General features: G+C 45.7%; 1 protein-coding gene across 1 annotated transcript; it reads left to right on the top strand.

The window, feature by feature from the left end:
• Nucleotides 1–224: 224 nt before the first annotated feature.
• Nucleotides 225–1330, top strand: LOC128232096 (alpha-crystallin A chain-like). The gene has a single exon (XM_052945455.1). The coding sequence runs from the start codon at nucleotides 287–289 to the stop codon at nucleotides 887–889; it is 603 nt and encodes a 200-aa protein (XP_052801415.1). The 5' UTR covers nucleotides 225–286; the 3' UTR covers nucleotides 890–1330.
• Nucleotides 1331–26112: the final 24782 nt, after the last annotated feature.

Genomic DNA, 26112 nt, shown 5'->3' with positions numbered 1-26112 from the left:
GGTAACTGGTCTAAATCATTCACGAATGTTCACGAAAAGTAGGTGAAAATCAATCGTAACAACTCGGCCGTCTCCGGCAAGCTTTAATTAGAACGGAAAAGACCGAAGAACACTCGGGAAACCTCGATCGAAGATACGAGAACAGCGTAGAAATGTTGTACGCTAAATATAGACACTGGTTCGAGAATGCTCGGCGGCAGTATAAAATAAGCTGGTTGTAGGCTAGTGAGCATAATTTCGAATAAAGCAACTTCCGAGTAATATATAAATATAATAAGTGAAAGAAATGGCTTATTGGACAGTTGTACCGATGCTAAGGAGGGACTTAAATTATTTCGACCGTCAGAGAGATATGTTATCTGACTGGTTAAGTTTGTTCGAAAACCACTGGCGAGTTATGGAACCGGAGGACGCCGCTAAACGATTCGAAGGTGAATTGGAACGCACGAAAAAAGGACTCTTGCATTTAAATTCTCAGGAGCTAGATATCGACGTCGCCGAGCCGTTTGTAACGGACCCTGAAGGCACACGGAAGTTGTCACTGCGATTCGATTGTAGTGAATTTGATCCTAGTGAGTTACGGGTGGCGACTAAGGGCAATGTTTTGTCTATTCACGCGAAACATGTAGAAGACACACCTGGAAAGAAACTACGTGTGGAATTTACTAAAAATTACACGCTCCCACCGAACGTGGATCCTATGGCATTGAAGTCGACCCTTTCATCAGACGGCGTGTTACAAATTGAAGCCCCGGCACCCCCGGCCGTGCAAGCGCCTCGGGAAAACTTGATCCCCATCGAGCGTCTAGACAGACAGGAGTCGATTCCCATGGCGGACGGCGCAACGGCCGACGGCTCACCGGATGCTGAGATGCAGGAGAAGAAATAGTGTGCAGACCAAGCAATATTTCACGGTGACAATTATTGAACTATTCTTCGTTGTTGTATGTGCTAGTACTTTTTTTCATTTTCATGTAATTCATCATAAATTCATAATATTATAAAGCATAATTTTGAAATCCTGTATTATATCATATTGCTTGTTCATGTATGTAATGGTTTAACTCTGTGATGAATGAGTACTATTATATTTTGTTCCGACATGTTACATGATATGTTTGTGTTATAATATTTGTTTGAATAAAGATGAGCTTGTAATGTTTAAAGTAAAACAAATATGTGGGTCTATTCTGGATATAAATAGTACTTGTACACATAAGTATGGAAGTTAATGTTAACAACTGTGCCATTAACTTGTCAAATGAGCTGTTCATCATTTCTAATTATTGTCAAATGATAAATTTTTGCAATAAATTATTTCAAAAACAAGGATATGTATGTGTTTGTATAATGATTATAATGATGATGATGATGATGGTGATGGCGGTGGTGGTGGTGATGATGATGTGGTGGTGGTGATGATGATGATCAGGACGATTTGATGGTGGTGGTGGTGGTGGTGGTGGTGGTGGTGGTGATGATGATGATGATGATGATGATGATGATGGTGGTGATGATGATGATGATGATGATGATGATGATGATGATGATGATGATGATGATGATGATGATGATGATGATGATGACGATGATGATGATGACGATGATGATGATGATGATGATGATGATGATGATGATGATGATGATGATGATGATGATGATGGCGATGATGAAGATGATGAAGATCTTAACTTTGATGATCGCAATGATTATGACCTTAAATTATTTCAAAAGAGAGTATGTGACATAATCATATACGATCTCCGTGGCTTAGCGGTTAAGGCTACGGGAGCGAGAGGTCTTACATGGGCGTGTTCGCCGACCAAGAAGCTAGTTAAAATGCTAGATACCGATTGGCATTATGCAAGGGGAACGGCATACGGGATAGAAGTGTTTAAGATGTTCACGAATATAGGTGTCGCATAAGCACAACGGGCTAGCACTTAACTGAGAGGGCTGACGCTATAATAAACACTTAAGACTAAAATGTAGTCCTGTTTAAAATGGGCCCAGACACCGCATCTACTACAACATCACAATAACTTTCCAGTAAAATGCTTGTAAATAAAACATTTAAACATGTAAACAGGTTGTCGGCGTGATATATAGGTTATGGGATACTAGTATACGGGGATATACGGGGCAAAGAAAACCATATCGGGTGAGAGCGAAGCTCGAACTCAAATATGTTTTTTGTGCCCCATATATCCCATATCGGGTCACCTACTAACCCCGTAACTTATACTATTTATATTTCTAGACACAATCACGGTTTAGATGTCCGTTGACTATAAATGTTTATTCACAGGACAATTTCACTTCGATCGAGCAAATCATAACCAAACGTACCACTAGACCTCTCTCACCACCGCGGTCGCAATGCTGTGCGTAAACTGCTCCGGGCACTATCCCCAGTGCTGTAGAATGCCAATGCGGGTGTATGGCAGTGTTTTTCGGAATAAAAAAAATTGGCGGGTGGGGTGAGCGGGGGCGGCAGACCAGGGTGCAATGCGCTGCTCGGTCGCAATGCTGTGCGTAAACTGCTCCGGGCACTATCCCCAGTGCTGTAGAATGCCAATGCGGGTGTATTGGCAGTGTTTTCGGAATAAAAAAAAATTGGCGGGTGGGGTGAGCGGGGGCGGCAGACCAGGGTGCAATGCGCTGCTCGGTCGCAATGCTGTGCGTAAACTGCTCGGGCACTATCCCCAGTGCTGTAGAATGCCAATGCGGGTGTATTGGCAGTGTTTTTCGGAATAAAAAAATTGGCGGGTGGGGTGAGCGGGGCGGCAGACCAGGGTGCAATGCGCTGCTCGGTCGCAATGCTGTGCGTAAACTGCTCGGGCACTATCCCAGTGCTGTAGAATGCCAATGCGGGTGTATTGGCAGTGTTTTTCGGAATAAAAAAATTGGCGGGTGGGGTGAGCGGGGGCGGCAGACCAGGGTGCAATGCGCTGCTCGGTCGCAATGCTGTGCGTAAACTGCTCCGGGCACTATCCCCAGTGCTGTAGAATGCCAATGCGGGTGTATTGGCAGTGTTTTTCGGAATAAAAAAAATTGGCGGGTGGGGTGAGCGGGGGCGGCAGACCAGGGTGCAATGCGCTGCTCGGTCGCAATGCTGTGCGTAAACTGCTCCGGGCACTATCCCCAGTGCTGTAGAATGCCAATGCGGGTGTATTGGCAGTGTTTTTCGGAATAAAAAAAATTGGCGGGTGGGGTGAGCGGGGGCGGCAGACCAGGGTGCAATGCGCTGCTCGGTCGCAATGCTGTGCGTAAACTGCTCCGGGCACTATCCCCAGTGCTGTAGAATGCCAATGCGGGTGTATTGGCAGTGTTTTTCGGAATAAAAAAAATTGGCGGGTGGGGTGAGCGGGGGCGGCAGACCAGGGTGCAATGCGCTGCTCGGTCGCAATGCTGTGCGTAAACTGCTCCGGGCACTATCCCCCAGTGCTGTAGAATGCCAATGCGGGTGTATTGGCAGTGTTTTTCGGAATAAAAAAAATTGGCGGGTGGGGTGAGCGGGGGCGGCAGACCAGGGTGCAATGCGCTGCTCGGTCGCAATGCTGTGCGTAAACTGCTCCGGGCACTATCCCCAGTGCTGTAGAATGCCAATGCGGGTGTATTGGCAGTGTTTTTCGGAATAAAAAAAAATTGGCGGGTGGGGTGAGCGGGGGCGGCAGACCAGGGTGCAATGCGCTGCTCGGTCGCAATGCTGTGCGTAAACTGCTCCGGGCACTATCCCCAGTGCTGTAGAATGCCAATGCGGGTGTATTGGCAGTGTTTTTCGGAATAAAAAAATTGGCGGGTGGGGTGAGCGGGGGCGGCAGACCAGGGTGCAATGCGCTGCTCGGTCGCAATGCTGTGCGTAAACTGCTCCGGGCACTATCCCCAGTGCTGTAGAATGCCAATGCGGGTGTATTGGCAGTGTTTTTCGGAATAAAAAAAATTGGCGGGTGGGGTGAGCGGGGGCGGCAGACCAGGGTGCAATGCGCTGCTCGGTCGCAATGCTGTGCGTAAACTGCTCCGGGCACTATCCCCAGTGCTGTAGAATGCCAATGCGGGTGTATTGGCAGTGTTTTTCGGAATAAAAAAATGGCGGGTGGGGTGAGCGGGGGCGGCAGACCAGGGTGCAATGCGCTGCTCGGTCGCAATGCTGTGCGTAAACTGCTCCGGGCACTATCCCCAGTGCTGTAGAATGCCAATGCGGGTGTATTGGCAGTGTTTTTCGGAATAAAAAAAAATTGGCGGGTGGGGTGAGCGGGGGCGGCAGACCAGGGTGCAATGCGCTGCTCGGTCGCAATGCTGTTCGTAAACTGCTCCGGGCACTATCCCCAGTGCTGTAGAATGCCAATGCGGGTGTATTGGCAGTGTTTTTCGGAATAAAAAAAATTGGCGGGTGGGGTGAGCGGGGGCGGCAGACCAGGGTGCAATGCGCTGCTCGGTCGCAATGCTGTGCGTAAACTGCTCCGGGCACTATCCCCAGTGCTGTAGAATGCCAATGCGGGTGTATTGGCAGTGTTTTTCGGAATAAAAAAAATTGGCGGGTGGGGTGAGCGGGGGCGGCAGACCAGGGTGCAATGCGCTGCTCGGTCGCAATGCTGTGCGTAAACTGCTCCGGGCACTATCCCCAGTGCTGTAGAATGCCAATGCGGGTGTATTGGCAGTGTTTTTCGGAATAAAAAAAATTGGCGGGTGGGGTGAGCGGGGGCGGCAGACCAGGGTGCAATGCGCTGCTCGGTCGCAATGCTGTGCGTAAACTGCTCCGGGCACTATCCCCAGTGCTGTAGAATGCCAATGCGGGTGTATTGGCAGTGTTTTTCGGAATAAAAAAAATTGGCGGGTGGGGTGAACGGGGGCGGCAGACCAGGGTGCAATGCGCTGCTCGGTCGCAATGCTGTGCGTAAACTGCTCCGGGCACTATCCCCAGTGCTGTAGAATGCCAATGCGGGTGTATTGGCAGTGTTTTTCGGAATAAATAGAGAATACTAGGTTAGTGCCGTGGATGGAGGAAGTTTATCTGGCAAGGCGGAGGAATTTATCGGGTGAGCCGAAGGCGAACCCGATAAAATCCGCAGCCGAGCCAGATAAACTTTCTCCACCCACGGCACTAACCTAGTATTCTATTTATCCTGTTACTTTGTTTAATTAAACACTATAAAACCTTAAAATTAATAAGAATCTTTAAAAGTAAGGGGGACAACTGTTTTTCCCTGTTGACGTCATCACACTCGGTATCCATGTTTAAATCGCCCCCAAAATAGTTCGTAAAACTGATCAACTTTTTAGTACGTTTATATTCAAAGTCATTGCATTTTAATACGTCAATATCAATTCAAAACATAAAAATACTTTTAAACGTGCATAAGCATGGATCAGTCTCTGAACATTATCTGATGATGTAAAACTTATTCCGCAAGTCAGAGTACAGTACACAGGTCAAAATTCAAGATCACGAGTGTTTACAAACAATCGCAACATATTAAATGGATTTAAATGACGTTGATAGTGTTGAATGATCATAACTGCACCGGCAAAGAGATCATTCATTTCTGTTGTGAGATTTTGTCATTCACCACAGAAATGGAATAAACTATCGACGAGTATCGTTGAATGCTGTTTCACAGTTTCCAGCATTTGCGGGTGGGGTAAGATTTTCACATCTCATGAAGATTTCAGGTCGATTGTTTTGCCAGTGTCATTATTTTGCATAATGATGGGACTTTATGGGCGAGTGATTGCTGAGGTCGGCTGTTAGTGGTCCATTGATAAGATACTGAAACGACAGTTCTGCTTTTCTTCTGACATTGCAGAATATATAAAAGAAGTTCGTTTTCGCGGTCACATGACCACCTGACTGTAGATAAACATCACGTGGTCTACTATCCTAATAAACTAAAGTTTACACGGCACCTTGTTATTGGACCGATTTGTATGCAGGTGACAGGATAAAAAAAAATTGGCGGGTGGGGTGAGCGGGGGCGGCAGACCAGGGTGCAATGCGCTGCTCGGTCGCAATGCTGTGCGTAAACTGCTCCGGGCACTATCCCCAGTGCTGTAGAATGCCAATGCGGGTGTATTGGCAGTGTTTTTCGGAATAAAAAAAATTGGCGGGTGGGGTGAGCGGGGGCGGCAGACCAGGGTGCAATGCGCTGCTCGGTCGCAATGCTGTGCGTAAACTGCTCCGGGCACTATCCCCAGTGCTGTAGAATGCCAATGCGGGTGTATTGGCAGTGTTTTTCGGAATAAAAAAAATTGGCGGGTGGGGTGAGCGGGGGCGGCAGACCAGGGTGCAATGCGCTGCTCGGTCGCAATGCTGTGCGTAAACTGCTCACGGCACTATCCCCAGTGCTGTAGAATGCCAATGCGGGTGTATTGGCAGTGTTTTTCGGAATAAAAAAATTGGCGGGTGGGGTGAGCGGGGGCGGCAGACCAGGGTGCAATGCGCTGCTCGGTCGCAATGCTGTGCGTAAACTGCTCCGGGCACTATCCCCAGTGCTGTAGAATGCCAATGCGGTTGTATTGGCAGTGTTTTTCGGAATAAAAAAAATTGGCGGGTGGGGTGAGCGGGGGCGGCAGACCAGGGTGCAATGCGCTGCTCGGTCGCAATGCTGTGCGTAAACTGCTCCGGGCACTATCCCCAGTGCTGTAGAATGCCAATGCGGGTGTATTGGCAGTGTTTTTCGGAATAAAAAAAATGGCGGGTGGGGTGAGCGGGGGCGGCAGACCAGGGTGCAATGCGCTGCTAGGTCGCAATGCTGTGCGTAAACTGCTCCGGGCACTATCCCCAGTGCTGTAGAATGCCAATGCGGGTGTATTGGCAGTGTTTTTCGGAATAAAAAAAATTGGCGGGTGGGGTGAGCGGGGGCGGCAGACCAGGGTGCAATGCGCTGCTCGGTCGCAATGCTGTGCGTAAACTGCTCCGGGCACTATCCCCAGTGCTGTAGAATGCCAATGCGGGTGTATTGGCAGTGTTTTTCGGAATGAAAAAAATTGGCGGGTGGGGTGAGCGGGGGCGGCAAACCAGGGTGCAATGCGCTGCTCGGTCGCAATGCTGTGCGTAAACTGCTCCGGGCACTATCCCCAGTGCTGTAGAATGCCAATGCGGGTGTATTGGCAGTGTTTTTTCGGAATGAAAAAAATTGGCGGGTGGGGTGAGCGGGGGCGGCAGACCAGGGTGCAATGCGCTGCTCGGTCGCAATGCTGTGCGTAAACTGCTCCGGGCACTATCCCCAGTGCTGTAGAATGCCAATGCGGGTGCATTGGCAGTGTTTTTCGGAATAAAAAAAATTGGCGGGTGGGGTGAGCGGGGGCGGCAGACCAGGGTGCAATGCGCTGCTCGGTCGCAATGCTGTGCGTAAACTGCTCCGGGCACTATCCCCAGTGCTGTAGAATGCCAATGCGGGTGTATTGGCAGTGTTTTTCGGAATAAAAAAATTGGCGGGTGGGGTGAACGGGGGCGGCAGACCAGGGTGCAATGCGCTGCTCGGTCGCAATGCTGTGCGTAAACTGCTCCGGGCACTATCCCCAGTGCTGTAGAATGCCAATGCGGGTGTATTGGCAGTGTTTTTCGGAATAAAAAAAAATTGGCGGGTGGGGTGAGCGGGGGCGGCAGACCAGGGTGCAATGCGCTGCTCGGTCGCAATGCTGTGCGTAAACTGCTCCGGGCACTATCCCCAGTGCTGTAGAATGCCAATGCGGGTGTATTGGCAGTGTTTTTCGGAATGAAAAAAATTGGCGGGTGGGGTGAGCGGGGGCGGCAGACCAGGGTGCAATGCGCTGCTCGGTCGCAATGCTGTGCGTAAACTGCTCCGGGCACTATCCCCAGTGCTGTAGAATGCCAATGCGGGTGTATTGGCAGTGTTTTTCGGAATAAAAAAAAATGGCGGGTGGGGTGAGCGGGGGCGGCAGACCAGGGTGCAATGCGCTGCTCGGTCGCAATGCTGTGCGTAAACTGCTCCGGGCACTATCCCCAGTGCTGTAGAATGCCAATGCGGGTGTATTGGCAGTGTTTTTCGGAATAAAAAAAATTGGCGGGTGGGGTGAGCGGGGGCGGCAGACCAGGGTGCAATGCGCTGCTCGGTCGCAATGCTGTGCGTAAACTGCTCCGGGCACTATCCCCAGTGCTGTAGAATGCCAATGCGGGTGTATTGGCAGTGTTTTTCGGAATAAAAAAAAATTGGCGGGTGGGGTGAGCGGGGGCGGCAGACCAGGGTGCAATGCGCTGCTCGGTCGCAATGCTGTGCGTAAACTGCTCCGGGCACTATCCCCAGTGCTGTAGAATGCCAATGCGGGTGTATTGGCAGTGTTTTTCGGAATAAAAAAAATTGGCGGGTGGGGTGAGCGGGGGCGGCAGACCAGGGTGCAATGCGCTGCTCGGTCGCAATGCTGTGCGTAAACTGCTCCGGGCACTATCCCCAGTGCTGTAGAATGCCAATGCGGGTGTATTGGCAGTGTTTTTCGGAATAAAAAAAATTGGCGGGTGGGGTGAGCGGGGGCGGCAGACCAGGGTGCAATGCGCTGCTCGGTCGCAATGCTGTGCGTAAACTGCTCCGGGCACTATCCCCAGTGCTGTAGAATGCCAATGCGGGTGTATTGGCAGTGTTTTTCGGAATAAAAAAAATTGGCGGGTGGGGTGAGCGGGGGCGGCAGACCAGGGTGCAATGCGCTGCTCGGTCGCAATGCTGTGCGTAAACTGCTCCGGGCACTATCCCCAGTGCTGTAGAATGCCAATGCGGGTGTATTGGCAGTGTTTTTCGGAATAAAAAAAATTGGCGGGTGGGGTGAGCGGGGGCGGCAGACCAGGGTGCAATGCGCTGCTCGGTCGCAATGCTGTGCGTAAACTGCTCCGGGCACTATCCCCAGTGCTGTAGAATGCCAATGCGGGTGTATTGGCAGTGTTTTTCGGAATAAAAAAAATTGGCGGGTGGGGTGAGCGGGGGCGGCAGACCAGGGTTCAATGCGCTGCTCGGTCGCAATGCTGTGCGTAAACTGCTCCGGGCACTATCCCCAGTGCTGTATAATGCCAATGCGGGTGTATTGGCAGTGTTTTTCGGAATAAAAAAAATTGGCGGGTGGGGTGAGCGGGGGCGGCAGACCAGGGTGCAATGCGCTGCTCGGTCGCAATGCTGTGCGTAAACTGCTCCGGGCACTATCCCCAGTGCTGTAGAATGCCAATGCGGGTGTATTGGCAGTGTTTTTCGGAATAAAAAAAATTGGCGGGTGGGGTGAGCGGGGGCGGCAGACCAGGGTGCAATGCGCTGCTCGGTCGCAATGCTGTGCGTAAACTGCTCCGGGCACTATCCCCAGTGCTGTAGAATGCCAATGCGGTTGTATTGGCAGTGTTTTTTCGGAATAAAAAAAATTGGCGGGTGGGGTGAGCGGGGGCGGCAGACCAGGGTGCAATGCGCTGCTCGGTCGCAATGCTGTGCGTAAACTGCTCCGGGCACTATCCCCAGTGCTGTAGAATGCCAATGCGGGTGTATTGGCAGTGTTTTTCGGAATGAAAAAAAATTGGCGGGTGGGGTGAGCGGGGGCGGCAGACCAGGGTGCAATGCGCTGCTCGGTCGCAATGCTGTGCGTAAACTGCTCCGGGCACTATCCCCAGTGCTGTAGAATGCCAATGCGGGTGTATTGGCAGTGTTTTTCGGAATAAAAAAAAATGGCGGGTGGGGTGAGCGGGGGCGGCAGACCAGGGTGCAATGCGCTGCTCGGTCGCAATGCTGTGCGTAAACTGCTCCGGGCACTATCCCCAGTGCTGTAGAATGCCAATGCGGGTGTATTGGCAGTGTTTTTCGGAATAAAAAAAAATTGGCGGGTGGGGTGAGCGGGGGCGGCAGACCAGGGTGCAATGCGCTGCTCGGTCGCAATGCTGTGCGTAAACTGCTCCGGGCACTATCCCCAGTGCTGTAGAATGCCAATGCGGGTGTATTGGCAGTGTTTTTCGGAATAAAAAAAATTGGCGGGTGGGGTGAGCGGGGGCGGCAGACCAGGGTGCAATGCGCTGCTCGGTCGCAATGCTGTGCGTAAACTGCTCCGGGCACTATCCCCAGTGCTGTAGAATGCCAATGCGGGTGTATTGGCAGTGTTTTTCGGAATAAAAAAAATTGGCGGGTGGGGTGAGCGGGGGCGGCAGACCAGGGTGCAATGCGCTGCTCGGTCGCAATGCTGTGCGTAAACTGCTCCGGGCACTATCCCCAGTGCTGTAGAATGCCAATGCGGGTGTATTGGCAGTGTTTTTCGGAATAAAAAAATTGGCGGGTGGGGTGAGCGGGGGCGGCAGACCAGGGTGCAATGCGCTGCTCGGTCGCAATGCTGTGCGTAAACTGCTCCGGGCACTATCCCCAGTGCTGTAGAATGCCAATGCGGGTGTATTGGCAGTGTTTTTCGGAATAAAAAAAATTGGCGGGTGGGGTAAGCGGGGGCGGCAGACCAGGGTGCAATGCGCTGCTCGGTCGCAATGCTGTGCGTAAACTGCTCCGGGCACTATCCCCAGTGCTGTAGAATGCCAATGCGGGTGTATTGGCAGTGTTTTTCGGAATAAAAAAAATTGGCGGGTGGGGTGAGCGGGGCGGCAGACCAGGGTGCAATGCGCTGCTCGGTCGCAATGCTGTGCGTAAACTGCTCCGGGCACTATCCCCAGTGCTGTAGAATGCCAATGCGGGTGTATTGGCAGTGTTTTTCGGAATAAAAAAAATTGGCGGGTGGGGTGAGCGGGGGCGGCAGACCAGGGTGCAATGCGCTGCTCGGTCGCAATGCTGTGCGTAAACTGCTCCGGGCACTATCCCCAGTGCTGTAGAATGCCAATGCGGGTGTATTGGCAGTGTTTTTCGGAATAAAAAAAATTGGCGGGTGGGGTGAGCGGGGGCGGCAGACCAGGGTGCAATGCGCTGCTCGGTCGCAATGCTGTGCGTAAACTGCTCCGGGCACTATCCCCAGTGCTGTAGAATGCCAATGCGGGTGTATTGGCAGTGTTTTTCGGAATAAAAAAAATTGGCGGGTGGGGTGAGGGGGGGCGGCAGACTAGGGTGCAATGCGCTGCTCGGTCGCAATGCTGTGCGTAAACTGCTCCGGGCACTATCCCCAGTGCTGTAGAATGCCAATGCGGGTGTATTGGCAGTGTTTTTCGGAATAAAAAAAATTGGCGGGTGGGGTGAGCGGGGGCGGCAGACCAGGGTGCAATGCGCTGCTCGGTCGCAATGCTGTGCGTAAACTGCTCCGGGCACTATCCCCAGTGCTGTAGAATGCCAATGCGGGTGTATTGGCAGTGTTTTTTCGGAATAAAAAAAATTGGCGGGTGGGGTGAGCGGGGGCGGCAGACCAGGGTGCAATGCGCTGCTCGGTCGCAATGCTGTGCGTAAACTGCTCCGGGCACTATCCCCAGTGCTGTAGAATGCCAATGCGGGTGTATTGGCAGTGTTTTTCGGAAGAAAAAAAATTGGCGGGTGGGGTGAGCGGGGGCGGCAGACCAGGGTGCAATGCGCTGCTCGGTCGCAATGCTGTGCGTAAACTGCTCCGGGCACTATCCCCAGTGCTGTAGAATGCCAATGCGGGTGTATTGGCAGTGTTTTTCGGAATAAAAAAAATTGGCGGGTGGGGTGAGCGGGGGCGGCAGACCAGGGTGCAATGCGCTGCTCGGTCGCAATGCTGTGCGTAAACTGCTCCGGGCACTATCCCCAGTGCTGTAGAATGCCAATGCGGGTGTATTGGCAGTGTTTTTCGGAAGAAAAAAAATTGGCGGGTGGGGTGAGCGGGGGCGGCAGACCAGGGTGCAATGCGCTGCTCGGTCGCAATGCTGTGCGTAAACTGCTCCGGGCACTATCCCCAGTGCTGTAGAATGCCAATGCGGGTGTATTGGCAGTGTTTTTCGGAATAAAAAAAAATTGGCGAATGGGGAGAGCGGGGGCGGCAGACCAGGGTGCAATGCGCTGCTCGGTCGCAATGCTGTGCGTAAACTGCTCCGGGCACTATCCCCAGTGCTGTAGAATGCCAATGCGGGTGTATTGGCAGTGTTTTTCGGAATAAAAAAAATTGGCGGGTGGGGTGAGCGGGGGCGGCAGACCAGGATGCAATGCGCTGCTCGGTCGCAATGCTATGCGTAAACTGCTCCGGGCACTATCCCCAGTGCTGTAGAATGCCAATGCGGGTGTATTGGCAGTGTTTTTCGGAATAAAAAAAATTGGCGGGTGGGGTGAGCGGGGCGGCAGACCAGGGTGCAATGCGCTGCTCGGTCGCAATGCTGTGCGTAAACTGCTCCGGGCACTATCCCCAGTGCTGTAGAATGCCAATGCGGGTGTATTGGCAGTGTTTTTCGGAATAAAAAAAATTGGCGGGTGGGGTGAGCGGGGGCGGCAGACCAGGGTGCAATGCGCTGCTCGGTCGCAATGCTGTGCGTAAACTGCTCCGGGCACTATCCCCAGTGCTGTAGAATGCCAATGCGGGTGTATTGGCAGTGTTTTTCGGAATAAAAAAATTGGCGGGTGGGGTGAGCGGGGCGGCAGACCAGGGTGCAATGCGCTGCTCGGTCGCAATGCTGTGCGTAAACTGCTCCGGGCACTATCCCCAGTGCTGTAGAATGCCAATGCGGGTGTATTGGCAGTGTTTTTCGGAATAAAAAAAAATGGCGGGTGGGGTGAGCGGGGGCGGCAGACCAGGGTGCAATGCGCTGCTCGGTCGCAATGCTGTGCGTAAACTGCTCCGGGCACTATCCCCAGTGCTGTAGAATGCCAATGCGGGTGTATTGGCAGTGTTTTTCGGAATAAAAAAAATTGGCGGGTGGGGTGAGCGGGGGCGGCAGACCAGGGTGCAATGCGCTGCTCGGTCGCAATGCTGTGCGTAAACTGCTCCGGGCACTATCCCCGGTGCTGTATAATGCCAATGCGGGTGTATTGGCAGTGGTTTTCGGAATAAAAAAAATTGGCGGGTGGGGTGAGCGGGGGCGGCAGACCAGGGTGCAATGCGCTGCTCGGTCGCAATGCTGTGCGTAAACTGCTCCGGGCACTATCCCCAGTGCTGTAGAATGCCAATGCAGGTGTATTGGCAGTGTTTTTCGGAATAAAAAAAATTGGCGGGTGGGGTGAGCGGGGGCGGCAGACCAGGGTGCAATGCGCTGCTCGGTCGCAATGCTGTGCGTAAACTGCTCCGGGCACTATCCCCAGTGCTGTAGAATGCCAATGCGGGTGTATTGGCAGTGTTTTTCGGAATAAAAAAAATTGGTGGGTGGGGTGAGCGGGGGCGGCAGACCAGGGTGCAATGCGCTGCTCGGTCGCAATGCTGTGCGTAAACTGCTCCGGGCACTATCCCCAGTGCTGTAGAATGCCAATGCGGGTGTATTGGCAGTGTTTTTCGGAATAAAAAAATTTGGCGGGTGGGGTGAGCGGGGGCGGCAGACCAGGGTGCAATTCGCTGCTCGGTCGCAATGCTGTGCGTAAACTGCTCCGGGCACTATCCCCAGTGCTGTAGAATGCCAATGCGGGTGTATTGGCAGTGTTTTTCGGAATAAAAAAAATTGGCGGGTGGGGTGAGCGGGGGCGGCAGACCAGGGTGCAATGCGCTGCTCGGTCGCAATGCTGTGCGTAAACTGCTCCGGGCACTATCCCCAGTGCTGTAGAATGCCAATGCGGGTGTATTGGCAGTGTTTTTCGGAATAAAAAAAATTGGCGGGTGGGGTGAGCGGGGGCGGCAGACCAGGGTGCAATGCGCTGCTCGGTCGCAATGCTGTGCGTAAACTGCTCCGGGCACTATCCCCAGTGCTGTAGAATGCCAATGCGGGTGTATTGGCAGTGTTTTTTGGAATAAAAAAAATTGGCGGGTGGGGTGAGCGGGGGCGGCAGACCAGGGTGCAATGCGCTGCTCGGTCGCAATGCTGTGCGTAAACTGCTCCGGGCACTATCCCCAGTGCTGTAGAATGCCAATGCGGGTGTATTGGCAGTGTTTTTCGGAATAAAAAAAATTGGCGGGTGGGGTGAGCGGGGGCGGCAGACCAGGGTGCAATGCGCTGCTCGGTCGCAATGCTGTGCGTAAACTGCTCCGGGCACTATCCCCAGTGCTGTAGAATGCCAATGCGGGTGTATTGGCAGTGTTTTTCGGAATTAAAAAAAATTGGCGAATGGGGTGAGCGGGGGCGGCAGACCAGGGTGCAATGCGCTGCTCGGTCGCAATGCTGTGCGTAAACTGCTCCGGGCACTATCCCCAGTGCTGTAGAATGCCAATGCGGGTGTATTGGCAGTGTTTTTCGGAATAAAAAAAAATGGCGGGTGGGGTGAGCGGGAGCGGCAGACCAGGGTGCAATGCGCTGCTCGGTCGCAATGCTGTGCGTAAACTGCTCCGGGCACTATCCCCAGTGCTGTAGAATGCCAATGCGGGTGTATTGGCAGTGTTTTTCGGAATAAAAAAAATTGGCGGGTGGGGTGAGCGGGGGCGGCAGGCCAGGGTGCAATGCGCTGCTCGGTCGCAATGCTGTGCGTAAACTGCTCCGGGCACTATCCCCAGTGCTGTAGAATGCCAATGCGGGTGTATTGGCAGTGTTTTTCGGAATAAAAAAAATTGGCAGGTGGGGTGAGCGGGGGCGGCAGACCAGGGTGCAATGCGCTGCTCGGTCGCAATGCTGTGCGTAAACTGCTCCGGGCACTATCCCCAGTGCTGTAGAATGCCAATGCGGGTGTATTGGCAGTGTTTTTCGGAATAAAAAAAATTGGCGGGTGGGTTGAGCGGGGCGGCAGACCAGGGTGCAATGCGCTGCTCGGTCGCAATGCTGTGCGTAAACTGCTCCGGGCACTATCCCCAGTGCTGTAGAATGCCAATGCGGGTGTATTGGCAGTGTTTTTCGGAATAAAAAAAAATGGCGGGTGGGGTGAGCGGGGGCGGCAGACCAGGGTGCAATGCGCTGCTCGGTCGCAATGCTGTGCGTAAACTGCTCCGGGCACTATCCCCAGTGCTGTAGAATGCCAATGCGGGTGTATTGGCAGTGTTTTTCGGAATAAAAAAAATTGGCGGGTGGGGTGAGCGGGGGCGGCAGATTAGGGTGCAATGCGCTGCTCGGTCGCAATGCTGTGCGTAAACTGCTCCGGGCACTATCCCCGGTGCTGTAGAATGCCAATGCGGGTGTATTGGCAGTGTTTTTCGGAATAAAAATTCCAATGCAGTTGAGAAGGGCAACTGTGACATAAAGTAACATTTTATTAATTAAGAATGGGCTGAGTAAAATACTACTTCATATCATCTTTCTTCCTAAGAATACTACCTCTGGCTTACAAATGGTCAACGCATTATGTATTGGATGAGTGGCTGAAGGCGGACCTTTAAACACATGTAAAAGTTGAAATTATTAATTAATGCTCTCTGCATTTTCATTGGCTGCAAATGTAGGTTGCATTCTAAGCAATTATAGTGTATGGCAACTAATGAAATATATTCAAAATTTATTCACATAGCATACAGAAGGCCATGACCATTATATTCTTGTGATAACACAATTATGAAATATAATACAAATGTATGATTAGGAAGAGAACATTCAAACTCAAAATAATAAACATAACTGTTTTATAAATAAGTTTTGTTCCATCGTTTCATGAACTCAACTAAAGCATTACAATTTATTCTGATTCATTTTCCTCAATAACATAATGTCTGCAAACGACAATCATTCAATGATTAACATTCAAGAAACAGAATGTTATGTACCTTACCATACAAATTAAATCCATTAGTGTGGCTTTTTTCGAAAACATCAAATTGAATGACCACATATATATGTGATATTCTATTTATATCATGACTATGATTATTCATATGACTAAATACATATAAAGTCGCTATATAGCATGCACATATCAAATACTATTCATTGAGGATGTCACATCAAGTTTATAACGCTAGTTGTATATAAAAAGAATATACTTATCAATGACATTATTTGAAGAATGTGATTGTTTTACAATCTAGTATAAACATCTGTATGAAAACATGGTGGAACTATGGTATAAATTTAACTACTCAAATATTGCTTAATATCATATTTTATTATTTTATAACTTATATACTGTCTAATTCATTATCAATACAACATTTCTTGGGTTCATATGTAAAATGTTGTACCCATTAAACAACTTTTAAAATGATGTCAATGTAAATATTAAAAGTTCCTGATACAACAAATAAACAAATCTGGAAATAGTCAGATAAAAACAAGACAAAAATAAAGCTGATATTGGAGTTTAATACTTAGTAATTATTGTTTAATTTCTTACGGGAAATTATGTCCATTGCTATTATGAATCGATTAACACAATTGGTCAATTTTGTCAAAAAATGTTTTGTAATAATTTGTTTTGAATGCAAAAATAAGAATTGTATTTGTATCTGTATCCATATCACAAGTTCATGATTTCTTCACAGCTGAACACCATATGACGGGATATAAGTAGTAGCCTTATTTGATCCATAGCAAAATTTGACTAGAAAGAAACATATTTTAATATACATTTAATTCAAGACAATATTAACTTGTTGACCAGCACAGATTTCTTATTCCAAACAGTTGTACTTAAAAAGGCTGTTACATTTGAAAACTACTAAAATTATACATGATAGCATCTTAACCAGTGACAGTTTATTCTTATACCTTTAGCAATATCTTTCTTGGTAATTTTTACAAGACTTGTCATCAAATTGCGATTGTTGAAAGAAAACAGATGGAGATTGTTTATGAAAACACACATCTACTAATCATTTGTTACGACATTGGACAATTCTTCTCATATCTTTATTGCAAAATGCAATATTTAATATTCATTGTAAAATAAACTAAGTTTTTGTACTTCTTTTTTAAATGTAAATACTGAAGGATTTGAGGAGATGTTTGACATGAAGACATGACCAAAAAATAATAATCAAAGTTCGAAAAATCAATGACCATCACTTTAAAATAAACTGTACCATCTTACAGACTTCTAGTATCAAACTTAAAATTTCAATCAACGATTTAAAAACATACAGAATGTATAGCAAAATCGAATTAATACAAGACTAAGAAATCATCAAGGTCTCGAAAAAAGTCTTTGATGCATCTAAGGACATGGACCAGGTCAGTCAGTACCGTACAGTCGTCTTATTGCCATACAAATGTATCAATGAGTTTTAAAGAACAGTGAATCTCTAAACATGCCAACAGGTTTTATGTTACTTGTACACTGATATGAGTCAATAGCTAATTATCAAAGAGCTAGCATGACCATCTCATTGCAGTCTGCAGGTTGATGACCATCTCATACAAGGTTGCAGGTGGATGAATATCCCATGGAAGGTACAGGTTCATTACCGTGTGCAGGTGACTGAGCATCATGGCAGGCTGCACGTGGTTGAGCATCTCATACAAAGCTGCAGGTGGATGTGCATCTCATGGCAGAGTGCAGGTGGATGACCATCTAATAGAAGAGTACAGGTGGATGACCATCTCACGGCAGACTGCATGTGGACGGCCATCTTATGGCAGACTGCAGGTGGATGGCCATCTAATGGCAGACTGCATGTGGATGACCATCTCGTGGCAGACTGCAGGTGGATGGTCATTTCATGGCAGATTGCAGTTGGATGACCATCTCATGGCAGACTGCAGTGGGACGACCATTTCATGGCAGACTGCAGGTTGACGGCCATCTCATGTCCGACTGCAGGTGGATAGCCATTTCATGGCATACTGCAGGTAGATGACCATATCTTGGCAGACAGCAGGTGTATGACTGTCTCATCATGGAAGACTGCAGGTTGATGGCCATCTCATGGCAGACTGCAGGTGGATAGCCATCTCATGGCATACTGCAGGTAGATGACCATTTCGTGGTAGACTGCAGGTGAATGGTCATCTCATGGCAGACTGCAGTTGGATGACCATATCATGGCAGACTGCAGGTGTATGACTGTCTCACCATGAAAGACTGCAGGTTGATGACCATCTCATGGCAGACTGCAGGTGGATAGCCATCTCATGGCATACTGCAGGTAGATGACCATCTCGTGGCAGACTGCATGTGAATGGTCATCTCATGGCAGACTGCAGTTGGATGACCATCTCTTGGCAGACTACAGGGGGACGACCATTTCATGACAGACTGCATGTGGATGACCATCTCGTGGCAGACTGCAGGTGGATGGTCATCTCATGGCAGACTGCATGTGCATGACCATATCATGGCAGACTGCAGTTGTATGACTGTCTCATCATGGAAGACTGCAGGTTGACGGCCATCTCATGTCCGACTGCAGGTGGATAGCCATCTCATGGCATACTGCAGGTAGATGACCATCTCGTGGCAGACTGCAGGTGAATGGTCATCTCATGGCAGACTGCAGTTGGATGAGCATCTCATGGAAGACTGCAGGCGGACGACCGTTTTATGTCAGACTGCAGGTGGATGACTGTCTCATCATGGCATACTGAAGGTGGATTACAACGCAAATATTCAAACAAATTGTCTAGTTATATTGTGAATAAGATTATGAAAGGTTATCTCAAAGAGGATATTACATGACTGCTCATTCAATGCAGAGTTCATGAAAGAAGTTTCTTTAAATTAATAAAAGTGAACATTTCATTTTTTATTTAATTTAAGCTTAAAATCAATTAAATATAACAAGTAAAACGTTTACTTGTAGTAAGCATACTTTTAAACTTTTTGAGAGATGGCAATATATTTCACAGATAGACTGCCAAATCTTATATACCACAAGTGAACCAAGTAAAGATGTTGCTATTGGTGTTTACAATGCGAAATTTACTATAATCTTACACTTAAAAGAATAAAGAGTGAAAATCAATTGTAGTTCTTCATAAACCTTGAAAGCCAATGTCACATCATAAAACAGGTTAACATCATTTATAATTCACTGGTGAATCTGTACAAACCAACAAAAAACATATACCAATAATAAAACAATTCAAATCAGGCTCACTGGTTCAATATTATATGTCACAATATCGTCTACATAAGCAGTGTGTATATACCACGTGATAAATTGTGTCATAAATGTTACGCCGGATGGCAATATTTTGCGTCAGATAAAGACTTTAAACAAAGATCACTTTCATATTTATTCACCATTTAAATGAAACATAGCGCAGTCTACGACGCTTAAGGAGCACCGCCTTCGGTCTTTTGCCAGAGTTCAATAGAGAGTGTAGTTTCTTAAAATACTTCGACAATACGGCCGTCTGACGGAGCACTGTCAAAACATTATTTTGGAAACCTGTTTGTCGAAGTGTTAAGTGAAACTAAACACCTTATGAAACTTCGGTAACGAAGGCGGAGATCTTTAAGTGGCATAGACTGCCCTTGGTTTCATTTAAATTGGTGTAGTCAAAGAAAAGTTATCTTTGATTTAAGTCTTCATTTTAAGCAAAATTGCCTTCTGACGTAGCATATATATGACGTAATTTATCATGTGGTATACACACACTGATAAGTATTGCACTGTGATTAGATAGGCAATAAATCATCTAACGTTTAAAACTTTACGATGAAGATACAGTTTTCCTTCAACAATAGTATAGCCTGCAAAGTAATTTGATCAGGACTCATATTAATGATTTTGTGTACAACAAACAATTATATAATCAACACTTTCTTCACTGATATACTGCTCATGCATTTTAACACTCACCGATTGCTTACTTTTGAGCTAATTTACTAATGGCAAACAACTGACAAAAGTGTTTCAGAATTGATTTCATATAGCATTGTTATCAGGCTCTTGTTTCCAGTCCGTTTGGCCTTATTTAATGTGGCTTTATACACGAACCTTGTTCCAACACTTATTCAGTACTCAGTTTTAATATCGCTGCCATTTCTTTGTTTTCAATTGAATCATTGTAATGTTTTTGATGTGATTATTTTAGACAAACATCAATATCCACCAACTAATTTTGTGAAATCCTTTAGCTGAAGCAGAAAAGCTAAAACCAAGGTAGGTTAAGTTGCAAATTACTTATACAATTAAAATTTTAAAGCCAATTTTAAGTCACTATTGCAAACCATTAAATGGGTCTATTATCAAAAATCGCAGACCGTATAGTGCTGACAGGAATTTCCCATTTCAAGGTAAATGTTAGGTCACTGCACATGGTATTAATAAGAAGACATAAAGATTTTCTGAAATATCTTTAGATTAAATAATTCAACTAATCCAATTTCATTTCCTATTCCAGGTAGCACAACGAGTGGATGTTCAGAAGAGAACCATCACAATACTGCAAGCAAAGTTTAGAAGAACCAAAAGTGTGAACTACATCACAATCTGCATGAACTCTGTCTGAGAAGTGTCACGAAATGGATAATTAATCCTCAAAACTACTTTCCAAACATTTTCTCAATGAAACCACACTGCTAGACTTACTAAGCAATTTTAAAGAATGGAAAAGAATACCTGTCCACTTATCCAAACGTAATAACAGCACAATACCCATCAAAAGTACTTCATCAACATCAATGGATCTTTTACGGATATCACCTGAAACATGAACTAAGAATAAAACAACAGTACTGCTTATGCTAGGCCAAAGGGGTAAAACCCAACTGAATTAAAACCAGAATCATATGATTCTGCTTTGGTCATTGTTGTATATGTCCAAATACTTCAACAATTTTTGCAGGCAAAAGTGAAGACATACTTCACCAAGGGTTTAATATTAATACTACTTAAACAACAAATGAACAAAGAATTTTTAAAGTTAAAAGCCTTGAAAGATTATGGCTTTGTTGAATTCAAGTTCATTTGTAAGCAGTATTATAATTATTTAATAAAATTTGACCCATGGCTGAGGTAAAAAACAACAGGACTACGACAATATGTTAAATTTCGGAGTTAAAATCAATCATACTATATGCATAAAAATCCCCCATGCTGCTCTAAAAATAAAATGAAAAATAATTTCGAACAGGATTATTACAAAGCTATTACTGAGAAATAAAATATAACTATAAAAACCCTGAAAATATGTTGAAGACATTAACATCTTTAGAAAAATAACAGCTTATTTTATAAGGTAACAGTCCTGTACGTTAAGTCCTAAAACATTACTTTGAAGTTTAACAAACAGACATGTAATTGGTGGTTAGATCAAATATAAAAATAGATATGTTATACGATACATGTTGGTTGTGAATTACCCCAAAATATTTTTATTGTACGATACATTTCTAAACAGCATATATCTCATTGGTGTTTTTTTAAAAGAAAAGCACACCTTTAAATGCTCCTATAACACTAATTATTGATGAACAATAAAATTCCCCCTGTTGAAGACATAATCCCCTGGTTGCAAGAGTTGCCAGGAACCCTTCCAGAATTATGGCATATATGACGTTAGAAAATGATAATACCCTTACAATAAAATACCTTCACATAACCTGTCCAATGCTTCTTTTCTATCAGATATTTCTTTGAAGGCAATATGATCAGGATCTGCTAGTTTCAGAGTGTAAGATGCATGCATATCCTTTGACAAACCTTTCTTTATCACTAGAATGTGTGTCTACAGTTGCTTCAGCTCAGACACTGACATCACTCTTACGCTGTTCTATTGGGGTTTTGTTACCACTTAAGACTTTAGTGTGGTGATGATTTAGGGAGATGAGAAGACAAAAACAAAACATTTTTAGCAGTAGCTTTATATGCATGAAACTTCAAAAAATGGCAACTAATTTCAATGTTTATGAAAAATGCTCCAATTTGTATGCTAATGTAACAAGTTAACAACATTACAAAAATGATGTTTTTAAAATTGTGCCTTGTAAACACGGACCTTTGATTAATAATTTAGATGGGCTAAAATAAAATCTGTGAAACCTTGACTTCACGTATGAATCTCTATGAGCCTCTGCAAGGGATATAACTAAGTCTGACAATAATAAGTGACTCTAATAAAAAAAAATAATTGTGTCAGTGATCGAGGGAGAAGTGATGTTGTAGGTCTAACATTGATACTACTTGTACCAAACGTTTGCTCTGTATGTCACAAAACAGTAGTTTAGTTGCACTAGTGTTATTGGATGTACAGATATCAATAAGACACAATGAGCACTTAGTTTTTTGAGAACCCTGCGTGCTAATTAACAGTTTTTTCCCCATTCAAGAAGCTCTTTTAAATTCTCTAATTTTGAAGATCAGTATTGTACAGAGTCATTGACATCACGAGTCGGTAAATGAACAGTATTCTTGGGAAAGTTGTCAAAGAAATTTGCGAAAACGCTATTAGTTTGTGCTTGTTGAGCGATTGCACATTGGAGATACCTTCCTTCTGAACATGCATGCGACGTATACATTTGTTTTATTGAAAAAATCTTGTAGATCTGAGCTCGTTTTCATACATATGTCTCAATCCGAAATCCGCTAACCTTCAAAACTTGTGAATATTTAATATTTAAAAATAAACGACGGAAAGTGGATTTTTTGTTTATTAGGTGTATCATAGAGTACTAAAACACAATATTTATGATTCTCAGTCCAAGAGATCACCCTAGGGACCAATCGCTCGAATATGGTATATCGACTGGCCAAAAATGCAGTCCAAATACCAAGTAACTGTGATCAAGTGTCCTTGCTTTTCTCGTTAGACTCAGGGCCAACAGTAAAACGGAGAAGTTATCAAGTCGCCATGTTTCTCTCGTTAGACTCAGGGCCAAAAGAAAAACAGAGAAGTTATCAAGTGTCCCTGTTTCTCTCGTTAGACTCAGGGCCAAAAGAAAAACGGAGAAGTTATCAAGTGTCCCTGCTTCTCTCGTTAGACTCATGGCCAAAAGAAAAACGGAGAAGTTATCAAGTGTCCTTGCTTTTCTCGATAGACTCAGTGCCAACAGAATAACGGAGAAGTAATCAAGTGTCCTTGCTTTTCTCGTTAGACGCAGGGCTAACAGAAACATGGAGAAGTTATCGAGTGTCCTTGCTTTTCTCGTTAGACTCAGGGCAAAGAGAAAACCGGAGAAGTTATCAAGTGTCCTTGCTTTTCTCGATAGACTCAGGGCCAACAGAAAAACGGAGAAGTAATCAAGTGTCCTTGCTTTTCTCGTTAGACGCAGGGCTAACAGAAACATGGAGAAGTTATCGAGTGTCCTTGTTTCTCTCGTTAGACTCAGGTTTAACAGGAAAACGATGAAGTTTTCAAGTCTCCCCTTTCCCCTCCTTAGACTCAGTACCAACAGGAAAACGTCCAAGTTATCAAGTGTCCCTGTCCCTCGTTAGACTCAGGGCCAACAGGAAAACGCCCAAGTTATCAAGTGTCCCTGTCTCTCATTAGACTTAGGGCCAACAGGAAAACGCCCTAGTTATCAAGTGTCCTTGTCTCTCGTTAGACTCAGGGCCAACAGGAAAACGCCCAAGTTATCAAGTGTCCCTGTCTCTCGTTAGACTCATGGCCAACAGGAAAACGCCCAAGATATCAAGAATCCCTGTTTCTCACGTAAGACTCAGTGCCAACAGAAAAACGGAGAAGTTATCAAGTATCCCTGTTTCTCTCGTTAGACTCAGGGCCAACAGAAAAACGAAGAAGTTATCAAGTATCCCTGTTTCTCTCGTTAGACTTTAGGCCAACAGAAAAACGGTGAAGTTATCAAGTATCCCTGTTTCTCTCGTAAGACTCTGGGCACACAGAAAAACGGTGCAGTTATCAAGGATCCCTGCTTGTCTCGTTAGACTCAGGTCAAACAGAAAAACGAAGAAGTTATCAAGTGTCCTTGCTTCTCTCGTTAGACTCAGGTCAAACAGAAAAACGAAGAAGTAATCAAGTGTCCCTGCTTCTCTCAATAGTCTCAGGGCAAACAGAAAAACGGAGAAATTATCAAGAGTCCATGTTTCTTTCGTTAGACCCTGGGCCAACAGAAAACGGAGAAGTTATCAAATGTCCTTGCTTTTCTCGTTAGACTCAGGGCCAACAGAAAAACGTAGAAGTTATCAAGAGTCCATGTTTCTTTCGTTAGACTCTGGGCCAACAGAAAAACGGAGATGTTATCAAATGTCCTTGCTTTTCTCGTTAGACTCAGGGCCAACAGTAAAACGGTGAAGTTATCAAGAATCCCTGCTTCTCTCCTTAGACCCAGGGCCAACAGTAAAACGGTGAAGTTATCAAGTGTCCCTGTTTCTCTCGTTAGACTAAGGGCTAACAGTAAAACGGTGAAGTTATCAAGTGTCCCTATTTCTCTCGTTAGACTCAGGGCCAACAATAAAACGGTGAAGTTATCAAGTAAACCTGTTTCTCCTGTTAGTTCGCATTCGGCAGAGAATCGGTTTGTTAATTAGAAGACTTTTTCGGTGTAAGCCTCACGAAATACAGAGAATTGGTTTGCTATCAAGAAACTGTCTCTCTTGTAGAACTGGCGACCGACAGAAATGGGTCAACTTTTGATTAAACGTATGTGTCCATGATTCAAACTGGCATTTAATAATGGCATTCGGGATACGTAAATGATTTAAACAATGGGCCGATTGTTAATATCTTATTTAAAGTTAGCAACGTGATAAACGAAACCGTTGTAGCTTTTAAACGTGAATTGTTTAATGATGTGTTCGCATGCTTTAATTTGAATAAGTACAGCTGAAACAGTTGTCTCAAATCTTGTTAAAAATACAGCAGGTCACAAGTGTATCCATTACTCTTCCAGAGCAGTAACAATTTGAAAGTTAACAACGATGGCGTTAACAAAAACGTCTCAATATGATATGTGTATCAAATGTAGTCTTGTTGCTTAAGAAAAGAGCGCGTTGTAAAACACAATTTAGAGTAAACAGCTGATTTGGTAAAACTTGGCGCCCATCTTGAACGCCATCTTGAGCTTTAAACGTGAAGTATTTGATGATGTGCTCACATATTTAACTAAATTAATAAATTTGACATAAATAAATAAGTACAGCTGAAATAGTTATCTGAAATCTTGTTAGAAATACAGCAGACCACAAATGTATCCATTTCTCTTTCAGAGCAGTAACGATTTGGAAGTTAACAACAATGACGTAAACAACGTTGTTAACTTGTTACGAAGTCTGGAGTAATCGTCCCAATGTCATATGTGTATCAAATGTAGTCATCTTAATGTGTTGCTTAAGCAAAGAGCGCTCTGTGACACTATACTGCTGATTTGGTAAAATTTGGCGGCCATCTTCAACGCCATCTTGACACTTTTAACCAGTACTCATGTTTCGCCTTATAAAGATCTCCGTTTCTCTCGAGTTTGCTACATGGTTACAAATCGTTTAATAGTAAAACAGGATAAGTATTTCACTGGCTCTGATTTCTCGAAACTTTTTTAGTCATATTTTAGTTGCTTATTTTGTTTTTGCAAAATTTCTTACTTTAACCTGATTTTGATAAATAAAAGATAGTAGAAAACATAGTTTTTAGTGAAAATCAGACATATGACTTCAATTTACATTAAAAAAACTTTCAAAAATAATATTTTTTTTACAAATTTTAGAAGAACAAAAATAGTGAGCTTAGCTTAATCATGTTATAACAGACTCAAGTAGTTTCGAGAGGTTGGCCCAGGTGTTCTTTTCAAATTATACTTGTACATTAAAGCTCAGACCACAGGGATTTCTCTCAGTCAGATTGTTTATCCTTGAGCGAACTTAGTACATCCGACGTCACGATCGTCATTCTACATGTTTACGGACAAACGTATATACAGGTAATATTGGTTTCCAAATATGGTATGGGTGTATTCCGCCTACGAGGGATGTCACATAAATACTGCACATAGAAAAATGCGATTACCCAAATTGTTGACGTCAGACTGTTTTAAAACTGCTACAAAAGAACGTATTTATCTCGCAAGATTCAGTTTGTTCGATTCGTTCGGTTCTATCCCCAAAATCTCGACGTGCATGTTGTATCTCTCCAATGGAATTGACCTACTCCTTCGCCGCATTATCTAATCTTTGTTAGGCCAAACAAATACAATTTTGTGGTTCTTGTTATATGCGGACAAAAACAGGCTAGTTTAGATTAAACTTACTTATTTTTCAACGATTTTGAAATACAGTCGAACCCCGTTGGCTCGAACTCGCTTGGCTCGAATTCCTCATTGTCTCGAACTGGATGTAAAGGATCGATTTCTATATACTGAAGGTAAG

Source organism: Mya arenaria, chromosome 4 (genome assembly GCF_026914265.1).
Source record: "Mya arenaria isolate MELC-2E11 chromosome 4, ASM2691426v1".
NCBI lineage: Eukaryota > Metazoa > Mollusca > Bivalvia > Myida > Myidae > Mya > Mya arenaria.
Note: the sequence above shows the minus strand (reverse complement) of the source record. Positions and strands in the feature narration are given on the sequence as shown.